Source organism: Aquila chrysaetos, chromosome 12 (genome assembly GCF_900496995.4).
Source record: "Aquila chrysaetos chrysaetos chromosome 12, bAquChr1.4, whole genome shotgun sequence".
In the NCBI taxonomy this organism is placed as follows: Eukaryota; Metazoa; Chordata; class Aves; order Accipitriformes; family Accipitridae; genus Aquila; species Aquila chrysaetos.
This window is the reverse complement of record NC_044015.1, coordinates 10,551,355-10,572,971: the sequence shown is the minus strand read 5'-3', so window position 1 is coordinate 10,572,971 and position 21,617 is coordinate 10,551,355. Positions and strand designations below refer to the sequence as shown.

Here is a 21,617-nt window from a genome sequence, read left to right as displayed (position 1 = left end):
GGCAGAAGATCTTCAGCAAGAGCAACAATCAACTGCTAACGCTAGGGTATAAAAACAAGTAACAAAAGATGTTTAACCTCCTCTAGGTACTGGAGAACCTAGAGGGAAGAGTGTTGAAAGCCCCCAGGTCCAGGCATTAGGTACCTCTGTAGGGATGAGATAGATCTTAAGTCCAGGTGGCCAGTCAGCCCACAGCTCAGAGTCAGGTTCAGAGGAAGTACCCAGGTCAAACACACTTGGCTAGATCTAGAGCAGCAGGGTCTAAGGCTAGCCTGGCTATACTGAGCTACAGATTAGTACTCCTACAATACAGCTCAAAAAAGAAGTAAAGCCCCCAGACTGAGCTTACATAGGGCTCCAGGCCCATGGGTGGGGATGCTCAGGTGAGGCCAGTCAGGGCCACTAAAGCTTATTAAGGCACTCAGAGGCCCAGTAAGGACTTATGGGGAGGTGGAGCAGGAAAGGGTGGTTCTATTGTAGGGCTAGCTGCTGGAGAAGCATAAGGAGCTATAGGGTGAAATCATTTTTGAAGCTGTGTATCAGGTCAAGAAATAGAGGCTAGAACCTGAAAAAATGATTCAGAGCTACAAGATAATAAAGATGCTTATTATTTTTTCAAAAACAAATACTTGTGAGAAAAGAACATAAGCCTTTGAAAGGCTTCCTTGTTCTTGAAGAGGCAAGGCTGTAAGGTATTGGGGTCTCTAAAGACCTGAAGGTTCTTCTACTTGGGCAAAGGAAGATCAAGAGAAGATGTGACAGAGGTAAGCAGCACTCAGTGGTGAGGGACTTGTTGTAATTGTGACATATATTAAAAAAATACTGTTGGGTAGACTTAAAATCAGTTTCTTTAGGTTTTCTGTATGTATAGTGCATAACTAAACTGTGGAACCTCCTGTGGTGTGACCTGAAGACATCAAAGATACTATTTCAACAAAGCAAACTGATGGAAGGGTAATGATTGAAGACTAATAAATGTAGTAATCTAGGTGTAATGTATCAAAGTCCTTAAATACTGCTGGAAGCCTAGTGGGTACAACAGGGTAAGGGTCCTGCTCTTCCACCACCACACTAACTACTTTATCACCACCAGACTGCTAACCTAAGGTGTTGTCAATAACTTTAGGGGATAGCTTGAACATATAAAATGAAACCATTGTTCAGTGGTCTATGCTGACTGCTATCTTTAAGCAGGGCATTTACCGAAAGTACAGTGATGCTTCAATAGCAGATACTTGTAGAGTGCTTCCAGGACACTAAAATGAGCTGGATGTTATCCACAGGACAGCTATGGCTCACAGCTTATTTGGACAAATTCTTTGCTGCAATAGGCCATTTTCTGCTATTACCAGTGAAATAAGCTAAAACCCCACTTCTTTTCTTCTTCAATGAGAAGGTGTGCTTAAGGTGATGAATTTGCAAAGCTTTTAAAGGATGGATGAGAGTTAAATGACTTTCTCTAGGGTCTAAGGCACTGCAAAGCAGGACTGGAGTTGCTGCCAGGAGGGTATTGCAGCAGAGGAAGCACTTTGTAATCAGAGGCAATGCTAAAGTGGCTTGTGTAGCCAGTCTATGCAATGCTGGAACAGTAGGGCACAGCACAGACAAATTTAAGTATTGTCACATGAAATGGTTCGACTATTCTGTCTCCACAGTTCATTGGAGTTCAAGTCTCTCTCGTTAAGCTTCAAAGAGTGTAGCCAGCTTGTTACCAGAGTTTCAGGTTCCTTTTGTTTGCAGTGATGCTTATGAAGGTAATGGTATCTGTAATCACCCCTCCTGGGACCAAGCTGGACTGATGCAGGGTCAAGAGCACACTCCCCCTACCCAGGCAGAAATGCCTGGGGACACAGGTGGCCAAGGTGAAAGGCAGGCAGTAGAGCAGTCTCCCTTCCTTGCTGGTCACTGCTGGAGGCAGGATGGGTCAGGGACTTCATTCCTTGTTCAAAACATATATGCAAACCTTTATCCATCCACCCATGTCTGTCTTATTTTGGTCCTCATTTCAGATCAGACCTTTCTGTCAAGCTGCTAATTGGGTGCCTGGTAGGGCTCTGCTCTAATGTCCTACAGCAGTGGCTCCCAAATGGAGATCGGTGGGACCCTGATTAGCTTCAGTTGCTCTTTGTACAGCTCAAACTGTAAAAAGAAGCTGCAAGTGAGCTACTTTCCTCTGCTCCTGTAACCAATAACCACAGCAAACACATGACATTAGGTTGTTGTCAATAAGGGAAAAGTGGTCAATAACCTACTGATGAAGTTGGACAAGCTGTGTGAGAAGTGAGCTTAATGCCTGGACTACACATGTGACTCTACCACAGGGAAATGTTGTGGGGTCAGATTTTGAGTGCTGTGTAAATTTATTCAAGATTTTGGGAGGCCAGGCAACCTGGTCAAAACTACTGCTCCTGCAGCTGTGGTGATAGAGGACACTTGCCAGGTATGCTTGATGCTGAGGGATCCTCTGATTTACTATACAGCAAGAAATCCTTGACAGAACTATAGGGTCCCCTGTGCGAAGGCATGAAGCAAAGCATCAGCCACACAACTGGGTGGCGGCTGCAAAAGTTTCCCCCTCTGACTTGGGCTGCAGAGCTCTCAGCCTTGGCAGGAGCCTTTCCAGCTGGTGGTTAAGCCCAGAAAGGGGACAGGCTAAAAGCACACAGCCATCAACAGCTACCCCAGTTCAGCTGACATGCAGCGACTTCTTAAGCCACCATAACCAAGTTGTGTCCCTGACTCATTTGGCTTGTCCACTGTTGGGGTGGGAGCTTGGGGAGTCTCCTCTTCAGGGCAGGGAAAGAGTGGGAGGCTGAGTCCTGGGGAAACTGCACATTTACTTCATGGAGATGATGACCTTTCCTGTGGCCTTGTGCTGGAGCACATGGTTGGATGCTTCATTTACCTGCAAACTCAAAGCCACAGGTATTTAGGTGATGGCCATCAGGGCAGGGCTTTGCAGGGAAGGGAGGGGCAGAATGAGGATGCATGGGAGAAGCCTGCATCTGAGTCTGGGCTTTCCATCCCTGGGATCAACTGCTGGGATTGAAATAACTCAGGATCAGACCAGCTCCTGGATATTCCTCTGCCTTATGTCCCTGAATGTGCTGAATGGTGGCTATGTAAATATTTCTGAGGAATTGAGCCATTACTTAAGGATTAAAATACTATCAAATGAGGAAAAAAAAAAAGTGTTTTGAACACCTTCAGAGGTGCTCAGGGGGGGAAATGCAAATGAAGGCACATCAGGATCCACTAATTCACTTCTAAAATATTATCCCAGCACATTATTCTTTAAGAACACAAACTCTTTGGTATGTAAGCGAGCAGTTTTTATATGACTTTGCCATTGAGCACATTGCAATCCTGGCCTTGCAGTACTGAACCACGAGTTAATGACTCCCTGGATCAAACCCAATGAAAGAAGATTAAAAAGGGTGAGGGGAAAATGGGATTTCTTGATTTAATATTTTTGTTTCTTAGAGAAGCAGGACTCTGGAGGCTCCTGTGCCAGGGGCCTAACTGCACATAAAAATCTGTTTCTATCTACAAAAAAAGCTTTGCAAAAATAATCCTGAGGAATCTGCTCCATGCTTACCTCTTTCAGTTTGAAGAGTGCTCCAACATGAGGATGGATATTTCCCTCCTGGCAATGCTGGGGAATGGAGGAGATAGTGGAAGAAAAAAAATGGGGAAATCATCTTCCTGGTACAGACTCAGTATGCTCCCATTGCAGACACATTTGTTAGAAGCAGCAGATTAGTGGGAATTGAGGGGGTTTTTCCTCCAGCAAAATCCATCCCCGTAATCCTGCTCCCCGTGCCAACCTGCAAGGACAGGGAGGAAAGAAGATAGATCTACAGAGGTCTCGCACCTTGTCTTGAGCCAGCACTTGTGTTCTCAGGAGGGCTGAAGAGCTGTGGGTGCTGAGCTTTCAGGTATGAAAAGCTCTGGGCTGGGCTGTTGTACTTTAGTATTGGTTTTCAAAGAATGTACTTTAAAACTTTAAAAAAAAAAAAAAAGGGGGGGGGGGGGCAACAAGCCAAGGTCCTGTCCTACCCACACCCCCTCTGTGTGCACAGGGCGCTTAGGCACAAGCATTGACCCTGGGAGGTGGTCGGCTGCATCTGGATCCTAAAACAGCCTCCCCTTGGCTGCATCTCTGCAAACACAGCCCAATGGGTTTGCTTAACCTTCCCCCAAAGGTCAGCAAAAACCCTTAAACAGGTCAACAGCATCACCTGTGCTTGCACAGGTTTGTTATAAGGCAGAGCAAGGCAGGGCTTTTATTTCAGTGCATCTTTGCAGAGCTGCATTGAAGATGTCCCTGCTGATGGCCTCGATGGTCACATTGACCCCTCTGCTACTTGTGAGCTTCTTCACCTCCTCTTTGTCTGCTCTGGCTGTAGTTCATGCCATGGCTTGTGCCGCTCTTCAGAGCCAGCTTGTATTTGGGGTTGCTTCCAGTTGTCACTATCACCTGAGACCAAAGGAAAATGCACCACCCAGTGTGAAATCTGCTCTGTTCAGAGAAGCACAGAGCATCTCAGGCTGGAGGTACATTTCTTTTTTATTTTATTTATAGCAAATCGAAAGCTGGAGCCAGTGACCCAAGTCTTTCTCTGTATGTGTTTAAGATGTGTACATGTATATGGCACAGCAGAAAAACATGTCATTGATTTCCAAAAGGGACAATATGTTTCCAGGCCACAAGAATCCCCCCACCATCAGGGATGTGCTGGGTACCACAGCCGTTCAAGGAGTGCCTCTGGAAAGGAGGTCTGTCCCCTCACCTGGCTCAGCTGAACCTAAGGTGCTGCTGGCTCTGGCCCAGCACAAAGCTTTGATGTTGCAAAGTGAAATGATCTGCTAAGCGAGGATCAGCGTTTGCCAGCTGACTTTACAAGCAGAAGTACATTAACTCCAGGCTGTAGACAAAATGTCACTCCTGTACTGTTCAGACAGACCATGTAATTGCCTCCGCTGGGGGGCAGGGGGAGGAGGATTGCATGAATTGAGGTGTAGACATGATTTCTGTAGGCTGTCCCCACCTGTGGTGTTGTCTCTCTATGAACATCAGGAAGTTGCTTAATCTCTATGGCTTTGTCTAGTGATGTTTCCATGTTTCAGAGGAGCGGAGAACTCGGCATTTCTCCTGCTACTGAAAATCCAGTGAGTTACAGCCATCCCCCACTACAGCTCCCTAGTCCAGGCACAGAGGTATGACCCTGCTCCTCCAAACCAGAGCTGCTGCCCTAGAGCCCCATCAGGAGAGATGCACATGGACAGCAAGCTCGCCTTTGGTGAGACAGCTATGCAATGTTGCCTGCTCAGGACACTTCCCAGTAAGAGGAATGGGGAATGGATTCACCACTGCATGTGGCCTGTGGTTTATAAAGTCTCTCAGTGCTGAACAGGTTTACCAGGGACATCAAATTCTTTGTAGAAAAGTTCATGTTGAACAGTTTTAAAGCTCGTGCTGTATCTGTGTATATGTAGTTTATAAGAGTTGCTTTTCCTGCAGGCTCTGACAACTTAATACTGTTGAAATTCAAGACGTCGGGGCTGCTGACCACATCTCTTGCTGGCTACATCCCACCTGGATGCTGTGCAATCCTCACCTCCATCAGATCTGCATACTTTCCCCCGACTTGGAGGGAGGGAAAATCAAGGCACAAACCTGAAATGATCTACCCCAGCTTATACAGGTGTGTATAGAAAAGCCAACATGCCCCAACATTTTTGACAACTGAGATGTCCAGGTTTGGAATTGTGCTTCGTGTGCTGCCCTCTGAGCTGCCACTTACCCCAGCTGAAGCCATGCCCTGTGGTCGAGAACCAGTAAGGTTGTGCTGTAGGTGGTTGGCAATGCCACCATGTCCTCGTACAACACCTTCAGGGATGTGCCACGGCATCTGCGTACAAAGACCTGCAACACAAGTAATCCCAAGGAAGGATGGGGCTGAAGCTCTGCTGAACTGAACCCGTGGTGAGGCATCATGGGGGCATGGTATGTGAAAAGGTTTGTTTTAACAGTTTTTACATCTTTTAACAGCCTGCTGTTTGGAAAAAGTCCCCCCAAGTATCCCACTCTGCCAGTGGTGCCCAGGGAAGGGAAAAAAGTAATCAGAGGGTTGCAAGGCAGTGGTCCTGGCAGAACTAAAGCCCCGAACAAAGAGACAAAAGTCTTTTGCAATTTTGGAAAACAAGTGCTCTGTATCCTTACCTTCTAATCAGTGATGCACTCTGCTGCCATAGCTTTAGTGCCAGTCACACCAATTACTCTGTATCCCTGCCAAAAAAAAACCCTTACTGGATGGGTGTCAGGGGAGAAGTCACGCAGTCCTGCTGTTCTCTCCGAATTAAACTTTTGACCTACCTGTGTTTTCAGGAAGAACCGTGAGCAGCTCAAGCTGTATCTAATAACAGTCCACTTAGCAATTGCACTAACTGCATGTGTTTACCCCCTTCATCTTTTGAATGTGATTTCTCACGCAGAGCCTATGCCTTTTCTGTCCAGCAGAGCTCAGCACCCCTCCCTCGTATCGACAACCGCAAAGGCTTGAAGAGGACAACCTCCATGACACACATCTGGATCTCCACTCACAGTGACCGATGAGGGGCCATGAAGCCATTCCTAAATACTTACATTCCTGCATTTTTCTTATCTTTACCTTGCACATGGGCAGGTCCCTGGGCCGAGGGCTGGGGAAGTTTACAGCAGCAAAGCACCAGGTGGGCAGAAGATGGCAGCATCAGCTCAGCAGACAGCAAACTCTTGCTTAACTAGGTAGGGATTTCTTTTAATTGGGAATATTGGTATGTTTTTGCAGAGGAAAGGAGATATTTTCTTGCCTTTGGACTTCAGAATTATGATCAAGGCACAAGATGCAACTCTCCTGGACTGGCAAAGCCAAAGGAGATGCCTCAGCCTGAAGGGCTTAGCGTGAGAAGGACCACACAAGCATCGCCTGTGCATTGAAAGATGCAGGGCTGTGAGGGCCAGAGGGGGTTTTTGGGAGGGGTGAGGATGTGCCTTCAGCAGGGGAACAGTCCCTGTGTCCACACCAGGCTGAAGGGTGCCAGGGTGGTATGCCTACCCACAATGCTAGGCCGTCTCACATGCTTGTGTGAATTATTACAGCACTGAGGAGCTCTAGGCTTTGGACAAAAGAACCCAGCCCTGCCCCAAACCTGTCTATGCTTTGGTTTTCTTAGCTTTCAGATAAGCTTAATATTTACTGTAGCTCTCCCCAGACTAGCATGAGTGCTCTTTTGCAGGCTACCTTGAAAATGCAAAATATTTTACATTGAGTATTTTCAGAAAGGATGTTAAAATGCAGTGGTTGTCTTGGCTTTAAGATGATGCCTTAAGTGAGCCTCTGCTTTACCTGCAGCGGCCTTCATTTCCCAAGGAGAATTTAATACTTTAGTTCATTTTAGTCACACTACGCTTTCTGCACAGACCAGTCACCTTCTCACCAGGAGTGAAGGGAAGAGCATGGTTTTCCAGATACAGTCCCTGGCAGGCCAAGATACCAGCAAAATTTAGCCTGCAGTAATGGACACCCACTGGGACCTGCAAGAGAGAAGGGGACAAAACATTAACTCCCTCCCATCTTACAGCAGCAGAAGAGTTTTAGAGACCCTGCCCTGAGTCTACAGCAAAGTTGGAATAACCAAATCCTGATCTCTCCTGTTGCCACACTGACCACTGTGCTGTCCCATCTCTCAGAAGACACTGGTGCTCTCTAAGTCATGGGGTCACAGCCTCAAGCAGATGAAACCAGGGACAGCAACTGTTTTTGCTGTGGCTGTGTGGATTTTCCCCTAGGATGTGGTCACATGGGACCTGGTGGAAAATGGACAGTGTGCATTGAGGAGTACCTACTGTGCTACGACAGTTTTGTGCTATACTTCAAGTTGGGATGTTTATTCTTTCAGTCTGTGTCGATTATTACAGGAGAATTCTGTGGATTTTATCTCCTTGGTGCAGGTACATGAGGTCCTGTGGATTTTAAGCTTGTCATCATTTGCACCCAGTGCAAATAATTGGGGAAAATAAAAACCCATGCTTTTGAGAGCTCTGCTCTTTCAAGGACATGGCAAATATGTAATGAACACTCTACCACCATGGTAGGGGTGTACATTGGGATGGGCTGGCAGATACTGGAAGTGACATGTGGGAGGGGGATGAGAACTGAACATCATGCTGCCTTGCATCCTGGATTTAACCTTCCTCTTTCCTTCTGTCTTCTATACCTTTCGCAACCTGCACAAAACCTTTGTCTGTTTTTATGTCCTGTTCTTAGCCAACTTCACTGGGATGGGACTTAGGAGATCTTCCAGCTCTGCTGCTGCTTCTCTGCCTGAAGATCTTGTCCAAGTCACTTGTGTAAGTTCAGCATCCACACTTGTAAAAGGGAGGTAAAGACCCTCTTTAAAGAGCCTGGGGAGATGTCGGTGAGGAGAGGTGACTCTATTGTTCTTGCTAAAGTAGCATTTAAGGGGCTGATTTGAAAGCAGGGCTTATGATGTTGTAAGGTGTTGCCCAAATACTACAAAAAGAGGCAGCCCCTTGTGTTGCGGAGGGTTTCAGGGCAAATGGACAGGGCAGAGCAAGTTGGGAGGGACTGGAGATACTGTCAAACTTGCAGAGCAGGGCTTTCTCCATGAAGCTGGTGGCCCCTCCACTGGCAACAGTGCCTGCAGAGGGGAAAAGGACAGCAGGAGAGATCCAAAGAGAAGAAGGTGCTGAAGCAGATGATTGGAGCTGAAAGAGGGAAGCAGAGGAACAGATCCTGGAGACGAGAGCAGACCAGGCAGGGCAGGTACAAGCTCCCCTGAGGAACATGACTTGATCAGGGACTTTGCTGGCTTGGTAGCCCTGAGCACCTCCTCTCCAGGAGGTTTGTCCCAGGATTCCCATCCTGAAACACAAGAGCCTGCAGGAGGTATTACCCTGTACCATCCTCTCACCAGGGCAGTGTTTCATAAAGCCCTCCCAGCTAAAGCCAAGGAGTATCTCATGGATGCTCCAGCAAGGTGGTGTGGGAGCAAAGATCTTCAGTGCTGGGCTTGGGGGGAAGCAAAGGAGGCCCTCTCCTGTGGCTGAGCTGCAAGCAGGCCTGTGGGAGACAGTGGGTGCTGAATGGGAGACAGGAGAGGATGGAGAAATGGGGATGGAGAAAAAGAAAGGGTGCCTCAGGGCCTTCCAGGCCCCCCTGTGCTCCATCCCACCTCGGGGTGGCTGGGGAGGCAGCAGGGTCCCTGCAGTCCTTGGCAGTCGGGCAGCAACAGCTCCCTGGGGCACAGCCGCCCATGTGGCTGTGCATCCCAAGGAGACTGGGTGTCAAGTGCTGACTGACGCTTTCAATATTGGGTAAATATTTAAATGCTGGGTAAATATTTAAATATCTAAGTAGACCTTCGCAGCTCCAGTGAACCACACCAGCAGAAAACCTTGCAGAGGAGCATTTTACATCCTGAAATCTCGATTTTTTTTTTTTTTTTTTTTTTTTTTTTTTTTTTTTTTTTTGCAGTGAGAGAGTGTGCCTTTGCAGGAGCACATGGTGGTTCCCAGCAGCTATAAAATGCTGTGTGCTGCCATTGCAGTGTGTCATCACACCGGTTTTCCAGATGGGGAAACTGAAAATGCATGAACCGCACAGGGCCATGGGGTGAGTCAAAGCTCACAGAGCCAGGGGATGAGAAACCCTGATCTGCTGACTCTTCATCCCATGGTTTAACCACAAGCTCTTCCCTTCCCCTCGGGGAATCTCCTGCTCCAAAGCTGCACTGCTGTTTGCTCATGATTTTCAGAGAAAAGTATTTTCAGAGAAAATAATGTGCTACTTGGGCTGAAACATCTTATAATAACTCTGTCTGGAAGGGAGATGGGAAGGTATGTAGGGGAGGGAGTATGACACAAGAAAGTTGGGTTTGGAGAAATCAGTGTGGCTATTTGTTGCAGTTATGACCCTAAGAGGAAGACCATGGTATGTCCAGCAGTTACTGATCCATGTAGCAGTTACCCTGTGAAGGCACAGGGCTGTGCTGTGCCACACATACAACACAGCTGTCCAGCCCATGTTGTGCCACGCATATCCCTTGGCATGGGGTAAACTTTGCTGGCTAATCGTTTTGGAGGCAGCCCCTGCTTGGCACCAGCAATCACACCACCTGCATGTCCTTGTCTTTATCTTCAAGTGAAGCAGCATGTTTGTGTGTGACCACCCTTTTCTTTGGCACTTGGGATGAGAAACGGAGTTGGTTTCTTCTAATAAAATCCTGCAAGAGCTCTAAAGACCAATGTGTCAGCGACGGGACTAATGGATGGGATCTGTGCAGGGTGCTGAGCCCTGATCGGAGGTCCAGCTGATGCTGCAAAACAGTGCCCTGCATCTGAATGCATGTGAGATTTTTCTATGCTCTCCCCTTTTTCCTTCTAGTATTATCTTCAATAAATGGTATTTTAATAGCTAAGGAAGACAGTGCCTTTCTTACTGGGGTCATGACCACTAGTCCTGGTGTGTTATAGTGACAAAAATTTGCACTCATGCACAGGGAGCCCTAAACATTTTGGACTGTACCTGCAGAGATGACTGGGCAGTGCATGTCTGGAGAGCAGATGCTTGCAGGAGCATTAGCTGCAGTTTGGGAGTTCAGGCTCCTGAAATTAAAGCTGTATATCTGCAGGGCAGTCACAGCATGGGCGCTCTCAATATATACTGTCCTTTGCTTCTGCCCTTCCCAGGCATCAGCCCCTACCTGTGAGATGAAGTGGATGATCTGAAAAGCCTTTTGCTGCAATTTGCCAAGGGGAGTCTATCAGCTCATTTCATCCATCAAATAAGCATGTGTCCAGTAGTAATCACTTCTTGTCTCTGCTGTATGGGGCTGGTTTAAAAACCAGGGGCACAGACATGAAGCGTTATTGTTGTATTATTATCTGGCCAGAAATACAATCACTGCTTCCCAACAGCTTCAAGCTTCCCTCCCATAAGCCAGGGAAAGTCTCACGTTAATGAACTTGCTATAAAGGCAGATGCAATCAAATGAAATGTATGTAAATGACAGTGCCCCTGCCCAGGATGACTGTCTGGGGAATGGACCAGTGTTTCTTGGCTAGCAGCATAGGAAACAAGATGGTCAGCGCTGCATTTTCCTCCTCGAAGCAGTTCAGATGCAATTCAAATGAATCCCTCGTGAAACCCTCCTGGCTTCTGCTGAACTATGACACAGATGGGTCTGGCTCATTGCACGCAGCAAAAGCCGCTTAATTAGAGCAGCAGCTCAATTTATTTGTTTTGGATCATCTTTATTAGCCATCACTTAAGCTCGTAATTAAGGGCAGAATAGGGACTGTAAAAGTGGTACCATCCTATGCTGCTTGCCTTCTCCCTGTGCTGCAGCCGCTGAGCGTTGCTCCTGTCTGCTCGACACCTTCAGGAGTCTCTCCTCTCCTGCATGGATGGCACTGCTGTCATCTGCACTCCAAACGCATGCTTTATTCCTGGCAAAGCAGAAAGGAAATGGCAGTATTTTTATCCTGGTATACTTTTAATTGACTGAGGTAGAACATCCAATGCCCCAAATGCCACGCAGGCACAGCGTGAGCAGCAGGTATGACTCCTGGAAGGATGTTGTTGCCCATCTCTTAATAAATACCCAAGTACTAACACCCAGTGCAAGAGAGCACCAAATCCATCCAGAGACTCTGGCAGGCAAAACAAAAGCAGGGGGATTGAGACCTGAGGCTCACATGGTAACCAAGGAAGGCTAGACCTTCTCCTCAGGAGAGAATGCTGCTCAGAAATGCAAAGCTACATCATTGCTCGGATTGTGGCTGTTATTATTGTCATGTGGTTATAACCTTGTGTTCATTTCTGTTCAGGTGTTCTGAAGTGCTTGACTTGTTTTTATGGTTTTTGCTCTGCCTCTGTACTACTCCAATGTCGTGAAACTCCTCCCTGCAACCCTAAATCCTGGTTGCACTCCTTGGGCTGAAGGGCTACTGTGACCAGCGCAGCCATTTTCCATCACAAGGCAATTCTTGTTCTCAGACTCAGTTTTCTTTTGTACAACCTAACTCTGGGATTCCTACATTTTATCTTAAATGCAGCTTAAACCAGGACAAGCACAGGCATGTAGCTTTAATGATCTCTGTATTTTTAACAGGGACTGAGTCTACAACAACTACGCTGGTATCTTAGTCGTGTCACCATGATGCCTAGTCCTGGACCACGCCCCACCATGACCATCAACCCTATGGGGCTCTGCTCCCAGGAGGATTACAGGTGACATCCAGGGATGCATCTTCATCGCAACATCTTTGCAGGTGCCCTCCCTGTGGGAGACAGGGCTGGACTTGGCTTTGAGAGCTGGCAGCTACACTCACTGCTTCCATGTGGTCCACAAGGAAATTCCTCAAACTGGCATCCAGCCCCTGTGAAACCACAAGCAACTACTGTTTGTGGTGCAAGGTAATGTGTATCAACTATCTGGGTCTGCTCACAGGACAGGGGATAAAGACAGACATTGTATTTGCATGTACATGAGCTGTTATGAAACAGCTGCTTTGTGCTCCGGAGCAGTGTTTTTTCCTTTATTTATTCAAACATCTAAAGGAACAATAGGTTAGAGAATTGGGAGGGGAGAGGAGGAGAGCTAATACGTTTTGCTCCTCCTTTCTTCTGAAATGTCAGCATCTTATAGCGCTCTTGATCAGTTCTGCTTTGGTGGATGCTGCCACACCCGCCACACTCAGCTCCAATAATAAATGTTGAAGGGCAGCGTGGGGGACCCCACGGCAGTATTTTTAATGAAGTGCATCTCCAGGCTACACCAAATGTGGCTATTTGTGTCCTGGTACAGGCTTTGTTTGCAAACAGCCGCCTCTCTAGGTAACCACACAACAGAGCACAAGTGCCTATTCATTTGCGTCTGTCTCTGGTCACGATAGCAAAGGAAGGGAACCCGTCTGTTTGGTCAATGCAGAATGAAAATTAGCAGAAAGAAGTTGGATAAATTAATAATATAGGCAGCCCAGAAAAAGAAGCCTGTATTCCTAGAGAGGTAGATAAATCTAGCGATCATTCTTTTCTCAAAGTTCCAGCCAAGTGATCTAACCTGGAGTCTGACAAGAAAAATAGGGACAAATAAATCATTCCTTCCTTGTTGGCCTCATTTCTTGCCCAAAGATAAAACCCAAACCTTTTTGGCTGAGCACAGTCCAGTAAACGTACCCTTTCACTGACCCCATGTCCATCCCACAGCCTCCTCTGCACTGACTCATCACAGCCTTTGCTGTTGTCACCTCCCCAATGTCCTGGGGACCAGCTTTATCACAAAAAAAGGACCAGTTCAAAGGCTACATTTTTAAACGCCAGTTCTGCGCTCCCTGAAGATGATCCAGTCTGTGAAGAGAAAGCCAGCAGGTTTGTCACAGTCTTGCCTTCGCTTGTTAGAGTCAGTTGGAGAGTTTTACAGATCTGTTCTGAAGGTTGCTGGAGGCTGGTTATTTTGTTTTGAAGTACGGGCAGCAGCAGACTATGAAAAACAGAAATTAAAAATAAAAAACCATGAGTCATTTGGGCTTTAAAGCCAGCTGACTGCTTTTGACAAGCTGAAGGATTTTTTGCATCTGGATATTCCTGACCTGCAAGGTGAGGGAACATGTTGCCAGAGCAGAGGATTTGAGCATCTCCAGCAGACAGAGAGGAACCTCCACCTTCTTTAACAGGGGCTCTGCACCAACTTGTGAGTGAGTGCCTTTGATCAGACTTCAAGTGCCCTAGCAAGGCCACATCCAGCCATTCCTCAAGCTTTGTGTCCAGTCCTCACACCCCAGGGCCCAAAGAAAATATATCCAAAATCAGAACTTCATATTCCAGCACCAGCCTTTCTTCATTTCCCTGTTCCCCGAATCCCATGGAAGGCGAAAAAAAAAAAATCAGTGCTGCACATGCCTTCACATTTGCTGTTCATATAGGGAATGGGATGAAGACAGATTTCATTGTTAAGAGCATCCCGTTGGCAGGATAAGGTGCTGTTGTCTCAAGCTGCTCGCTTAGTCCTCTTTGCATAGTTTTGCTCAGGGTGAGAGAACATTTCTCAGCAATTAGACAGAAATTGGATGGTTTGGTGCACTTCTGACACATTTTGCAAAGGTACTCAATGTGCTGCAAAGTGACTGATTTAAATGAGGGAAAAAAAAAAATTCCCAAACAGAAGAGTCGTCGAAGTGAAGAGCTCACAAGGGCTCAAATGGTCACCCCTCCACCCCAAAGTGTCCACAGAATCACCAGGGTTTATATTTGGACCATGTTCTCTCAAGACTGAGTCACATTTCCTTCCTCAAGAGTTGCTCCTAAAGGGTGGTGTTTTGGGAAGGGTGCACGTTTCTGCCTGGTTCATGCAATATGCAGGAGTGGCCCTTTCTGTTGCGTTCAGGTGGATTTGGATTAACAAGCCCATGTGAAAATTAGACCCGAGCTGAGTAAACAAATATTGAACTACCCAACCTCAGGTCACTGCTGAGAATAGTATTTTGAAGTAGTATATTGAAGGGGCAGGATCCCACCAGACGGTACAAACACAGGGTGAAATTCAATCCTGGTCCAGGGAGTTCGCAACCTCAGTACAATCAATAGTAGCATCTGAAAATGCTGGTCTCATTGGGGTTACAAAAATCTGTGTCTCTGAGTGGCTCCTCCTTTTGTAGTGGTGTTAATAAATAGTCCAGATCTCCTGAAATGAAGAGAGGGAGTGATGCTAAAATAGCTATGTTTTGGGGGTACGCAGGGCTAGAAGTGGACCGGGATGTGAGGAGAGGAACAGCCCATTTGAGGGAAAAGCAGGGCATTGGGTAGACTTTCTCGAGATGATTAATGCCAACCTACACACCATCACCATTCAGGAGATGAGAGTTCATTTTATACAGTGACTTGTGCTGCTGAACGTGCGATCTGGTAATTTTCCAGGTACTCAGCTGTTTGACTTGAGGGTTCTTTCAACATGCCGAATGAGATGTGATGTCTCGTGAGTCCTGGAGTGGAGGCAGCAGAGCGGGTTTTTTGCCCCTGTGGTGAATTAAGGTGGACATACTGCCTTCCCAAGCGGAGTCTCTGACCCTCCCATGTCTCTGCAGGGCCACCACTAATTTGTTAACACCTTGTAGAGAAGAGCTGGGGCCAGCCGGTCTCTTCTCAATGGTCTGAATTTTCTTCTGAAATCCACAACTTGGATTTCAGAGGAAGATTCAGACTACTGAGGTCAGCTTATTCAGACTGATGAGGTTAGCTCATTTCAGCCCTGATCCCCAACCAGCAAAATCTCCGGGATTACTGAGCAAATTGCTATTATTTTCCTAGTCGGACAGGTTTTCCCCATTTTCTCTCCACCAGGATGGAAGGACAGGAGCAACCCTGTCCATCGAGGCACATTGTCACCAGCCCAGCAGACAGCAAGCGCCAAGTGTTGAGAGGACAAGTTCTCACAAGTCCCCATTTTTAGGACCGGTTTTTGTTTCACGTTGCAGCAGGCTGGCCTCGACCTGCTGCCTGCCCCAACGGAGTGGGACGTTATGGCTTGAAAGGAGATGTCGAGTGAAGAACAGCTGAGAGCTACAACAATCCTGGCGTGTGTATAAATAGAGACAGAGCTGTTATCCTGATGAAACGAGACCAGATGTTTCTCTGAAATCCCTCTTCTCCACTAGTGAAAATTATAGTTTAGTTACAACAGGGCTAAGCAGGCAGCAAAATATTTCAGACCTACTAACACTGGGAAGTCAAAGGAAACACTGAAGGAGCAAAATGCTCTGCTGGCACAGGGGGTGCCGGGGTAGCCACCCTGCGATGCTGCAGGGATGGATTGGGCATGGTCAGAGCGGGTGCAAGCCGGAGGAGCCCCTCGCTGCCTTTGTTCTATTTTTCTGCTTCCTATCTTGGCATTAACGGCCTGAGTTTAAAGCCCATGCTGCAGCCGCTTTTGTTAGGTAGAAATTCAGTGTCAGCATATGTATCCTGGAGGCAGTTGGCATGAGATGAAGGAGGGACGGCAGCAGCAGTTAAAACTGGGCCTTGGCTCTTTAATATTTAACTTTCCCTAGCACTGGGGTTTTTTTAATCAGTTTGTGCATTATCTGCCATCCCCGTTCAAAGAAGGTTTTAGCACAGAGATTTCAGCGCTTAATCCCAGGGGCAGGGAAAGCGGAAGAGTCTCTCCGAAGGTTTCAGAGCTCAATCTGGCCTCAATTACACCAGCCTAAATCAGCAAAAGGTGGCCACAATGGACTTTGCTGGGACCGCGTCGGGCTGGAGGTAACAAAATTAGGGGTCAGTCCCGTATCTGGCCAGGAGAGGCCTCTGGTCCCTAAAGCTCCATCCATAGGGAGTTACCAGGAGGATATAAGCATTGCCAGGCTGGCTCAGAATAAATGTTCACCTTGGGCAATAACCAGCGCCTGGCTGTGGCCAGCTGCAGATTCTTAGGAAGGGATATCGGAAGAGGGAGAGTATAAAGTGATCCTTCCTCCGGCATACCCTCCTGGCTCCCGGTAATCAGCAGTTGAGAGACTTCCTGAGCCGGAGGTTGCATGAATTTGTCTAATCCTTTTTTTGAATTCATTTATACTTTTGGCCTCCATGACATCCTGTGGCAATAAGTTCCACAATGTAATTGTGTGTTGTGTGAAAAAGTACTTCCTTTTGTCTGCTTTAGACCTGGCTCCTGAACATTTCTCTCCATGCTCCTTCGCTCTCGTGTTGTGAGGAACAGGGAAAAATAATTCCAGGTCTGTACCAGACCTCTCTGACCTCTTCAGACTTCTCTGCACTTGCCCCAAGGTTTTGTTCTTCCAAACTGGAGTCTCTTCATTTTTCTAGTTTTTCCTCCTCATATGGTATCTATCCCATCACTTCCGCTGTCCTTACCAACCTCCTCCATGTCTGTTCTCATTTCGTTATCACCCTTTTTTGAGATAAGATTACTGAAGTGAGACTTGCTCACTCCTGAAGACATGAATTCGTTCTCCTGGAAGAAGCTCAGCTCAAAAGCTTTATTTTCTCAAGTCAGACTGATGTAGTTCAATTTCTTCTACAACACATACAGTCTTTGGCTTAATGGAAATACACATGCAGCTCTCTTCAAACGCTTTGATTTAACCTATTCTGAGTAAACCTCCAGACCTAATTTAACTAGGGCCTGTGGGTTAACATGACAGCCATGAGTAGATCAACTAATGGGGCTGTTTTACACGAAGGGAATTTCATGCATGTGCTTATATTACTGCTCATTTATGCCTGCATAAATCCCCTGTGCACTACTGGCGGAGAAGACCCCCAGCCAGAACAGCTGAGCTGATGAGCATGAAACTCAGGAGTCTCTGATTTCCAGGAGATCTTTATTTATAAAATATGTCTATTTTTGCTACTGTCATGCCTGCAAAACCAGCCTTCCTACTTTAGTCATCTCGGCTCTTTATTATTGTTTATATTGCACCAAACTCCACAAATAAAGGCACGAGAATGGATTTTGTTTTCTGCTACTGTGTGAATTTCAGAAATCTCACTATCCAGTTGTTCCAGACCTTGCTGTTAGGATGGCTTCATCATACTTGCAGATAAAACCTGTCCTCACTTGATGGGAACCAGTTGCTTGTGTCTTGCACCGCTCCTGTGTAATTGTCGTCCCAGGATTGTGCAGCAGCTTTTTTAAAACTCCACTATTCCCCTTTTGGCAGTAGCTCAGCAGCCACATCCTTCCCTCGCAACACGCCAGCTCCTCTTTCTCAAAGCAACTTCATCCCCCTTTCCCCCTGCAGCTGCTTGTGGAAGCTGCCTGCAGCTGCAGCAGGTAAAGACCCAACGCTTGTGTGAGGGACGGAAAAGTCTCTGGAAGGTTGATAGCAAGAAGGGGGCTGTGGGGAGAGTAGGAGGGGAAAACCTTAAGAGTTTATTGGATTGTGGCCACTAAATGATAAGCTTGGAGAATATGTACGTCATTATATTATCAGCAGCAGTGGGAATGAGCAGGGGTAGAGAGAACGTAGGAGGGAAAAATAGGTTTTCCTACTGCTTTAAGGTATTATTATGGCAATTTATGCAGATGCCTGCTCTGAAAGGACTAGCCTGCACGCCCTCAGCTCCCAGTCCTTTGGAAACCATGATGCAGAGCATATTTTGGGGCAGCAAGGAGCCAGGAGAGCTTACTGGGTGTCCCAGCTGTGCTGCTTCTGTGCAGAACTGTGCAGAATTGCCCCGTGCCTGTCACAGTGATGGAGGGATGAATCCTTGCCAGATTTCAGCCTGGTTTAACTCTTCTTGGTTATAAGGGTAATTTAAAAATCCTCATTTCCCAGACAATTGAGGCTGACGCCATCAAGCTCACAGGATCTCTCTTTTCCCCTGATCCTGTGCCTCACCTTCTACAGCCTCAAGAAGCGTTGATCTCGCTGGTCTGTTTCAAACAAAACAAACAGAGGGATAAAGGTCCAAGAGCTAATTAAATCCCTGCAGGAATAATGAAAACTGGCAGCAAGGTAAAGTGGGGTGATCCTACAAGCCTCTCCACTGAGGGTGTCCACCCTCTGCTAGATACCAGGGGATCAACACTGAGACGTAAATCTGTAGGAAACCAGGCTACACCAGTGCTGCCGATCACGAAACAACCAAACATTTTGCAGGTTTCTTTGTTTTCAATCTCAGCTTGGAAATCGCAGCAGGGTGCATATTCCCACCATACAACGGAAAAACTGCCACGCGAACTCATCCCGTTTCAGAAAAGAGGGCTCCCAACTGGGTAGAGAATGACCCAATTGTAGGGCAAGATTCAGGTCAAGCTCTCAGTCAAGCATGAGACAGAAACCCACAGGAAATGAGGTTTCATCAATTAATCATAGGGCTGGCAGGACTTTTTCTTTCTCCATTGAAATAGTTAATACATCTTCCATCACAGAAAGAACCATACCAGTATGGGGGTACTCCAATCCAGTTGGATCAGGAGGAGGGCATCGTTTGCTGCCACTTTGCAAGTCCTCAGCACCCAAGAGGAACTTTTGGGAACTCCCAAGACAAACCTTCAGGTTCGGGCAGCTGATCGCAACCTGCCAAGCTGCAGAGCTTAGCGAGTTATAGCCCCTTCAGAGGGAAGTTACTGCTCTTCAGCAGAGCCGCAGTAACTCGCTGCGTGAACCCTCTTATTCTGTTGTAGTGCAAAATAAAACAAGGTGACATAGAGCATGGTTAGAAAGTGGGGGAGCCGTATCTAGTTTAAAGCAGCTTTATGGCAGTATAATGCTATAGGTCCATGCTAATGCAATAGCTGTTTCAATAAAGAAAAAAACGTTAGTCCCTTTATACTAATACAGAAGTTGTGTACAGAGATGAGCCTTTAGGGACAGCCCATGCTAAGCTTTAGCTTTCAGTGAGAAATGTTGAGGAGATGGCCGATTTGCTAAATCCTCTATGCACCATGGAGATAATCACTGAATCTACGCGCTTGGATGAATTTACCCAGTTTGTATTGATCATGGACAGGCGCCAACTCAGACCAAGAAGATTACAGAGACGGAACCCAAAGCAAACTGAAGGCCCTTGCCCACCATCCCTGAAAATTCAAGTTACAAGACCGTGATTTAAAAGACACTGTGGGATGCACGCTATATTCAGCTATTTTATACTGGATATTTAAAGAGCAAGAACCTTAAGCACCGGGAGCTTCGCCAAAAACCAAAACAGACAATGAAAACCCGGTGTACTTGGGGAGGTCAGTAAACAGGCATTCAGAACAAACCAACCCGCAAATCTCCTATTTTAATCAAGCCAGTTGTCCTCCTTTCTCCCCAGTGCATCTCCTTCCCATGTACCTGGAAGAAACGGACAGTGTAAGCGCATGAAACATTTAACAGTCTCGATTAGGCATGCCCTGAAGTGCAATGTGAATGCTGACAAAGGGTCTGAACCCAGGCAAGCCCATCTCATACTGCTTTTTGAGACTAAACCCATCATCTTCGCATTCCTGTGATGTTATTGGCAGGTCGGAGAAAGGCCCGTTCTGAGATGCATGTGGCACAAACCCCCCAGCAGACCCCCAGCGGCCTTACCCCCTGATTTTTGCTTCTTTGGGATGCTTCCACCATGACACAAACTCCGCTCCCGGCCGCCTTTCCCGCCCCCCCCCGCCCCGAGGCCGGCTCCAACCGGGGAGGTGAACCCCTGCGGCGCGGAGCGCCAGCAAGGAGGGTGGGCACCGGGGCGGCGGCGGCGGGGCCGGCCTGCCGGGCCTGAGGTGAAACCCACTCGGGGGCCATTTTGAACCCCCTCAGAGGCCGGGATGAATCCCCTCGGGGGCCAGGACGAGAAGCCCCGCGTGGGGAAGCGGTCCTGGGCAGGAGGCGGGCACGGGGTGGCGATGCAGGGGCCGGGGGAGAGCGCTGCCCGCTCCCCTGAGGGGGAGGAAGGGCTACGGCCGGCCCAGCGCCGCCCGCCATCTCCCGCCACCGCCCCCCTCTCCCTCAGGGCAGGGGCGGCGGGGGGGGGGGGGTCCCGGCTCATTGCCTCGGCGGCCGATTACTCTGGCCTGGCCGAGCCCCGCCGTCCACCGCCTGCTCCGTCCGCGCGGGTGCTCGGCCCGCCACTGCTCGCGCCTGTTCGCCCGGGATGCCGCCGGCGCTCAGGGCGCGGCGGGACCGCCACCGCCGCCGGGCGCTGGAGCGGGCCGGCAGCGGCCGCCGCCTCCTCCCGCGCTGACGCAGGGGGGCGGGGGGCGGCGGCGGGGCCGAGGGGCGGGGAAGGGAGGGACGGAGGGAGGGATGGAGTCGCGCCGCGGCGCGCACTGAGGCGAAGCGAGGCGCGGCGCGGCCGGGGCGCAGCGCGGGCGGGCGGGCGGGCGGCGGTGCCTCGTCCGTCCCGTTCCCCCCCGCCGCCTCCCCGCCTCAGCATGGAGGCCCCCCCCCGTAGCGACGGGCGAGCCGGCGGCCTGGGCGGCGGAGGCGTTCGCGGAGCCGGAGCTGGGCTCGGAGGAGCTGGAGGCGGCGGCGGGCGGCGCGCTGGACCGCGTCCTGCTGGAGTCGGTCTGCCAGCAGCAGGGCTGGGTCCGCGTCTACGGTAAGGGGGCGCCGGGGGGGGCGGGCCCGGGCTCCGGGCCGGGGCCCGTTGCCGGCTTGCGGCGGCAGGTTGGAAGCGGGGAGCGGCGGAAAACTTCCCGACCCTAACTTTTTTCGTTTTCCTTTTCTTTTTTTCTTTTTTTTTCCCCCGCTGCCGAAGCTCCCGGTTCCCCGAGTCTCCCAAAGGGTGTGTGCCTCCCCTCCCTCCCCCGCCCACTTTCCCGGCGGCAGGAGCCCCCTCGTTCAGCCGCAGCCCGCCCCTCGGCAGCCCCATTCCCGCCGGTACCCCTCGGCTGGGATGCAGGATGCCCCGCGTTAAGCGGTGCCGGAGCCGGCAGCGGCGGGGGGGGAGGGGGACGTGGCGGTGTTACCGGGCGGGGATCCGCATCCAAACCTTTTGTGTCGCCGGGAGTCAAGTACAGGATGCGAGTGCACGCAGGGTTGAGCTCTCGCCGCCTGCCAGCGCCGGCTCTGATTAGTATTAATGAGGTACTGCAGGCCTGGGAGT

General features: G+C 48.9%; 1 protein-coding gene across 1 annotated transcript; it reads right to left on the bottom strand.

The window, feature by feature from the left end:
• Positions 1–2,836: 2,836 nt before the first annotated feature.
• LOC115349061 (quinone oxidoreductase-like protein 2) lies at positions 2,837–20,494 on the bottom strand. The gene is given in 11 exon segments (XM_030032761.1): positions 2,837–2,905; positions 3,599–3,685; positions 3,688–3,719; positions 3,722–3,810; positions 4,145–4,160; positions 4,299–4,393; positions 4,395–4,480; positions 5,808–5,929; positions 7,468–7,579; positions 19,802–19,870; positions 20,108–20,494. Coding segments are annotated over 11 exon segments (1,164 nt in total).
• Positions 20,495–21,617: the final 1,123 nt, after the last annotated feature.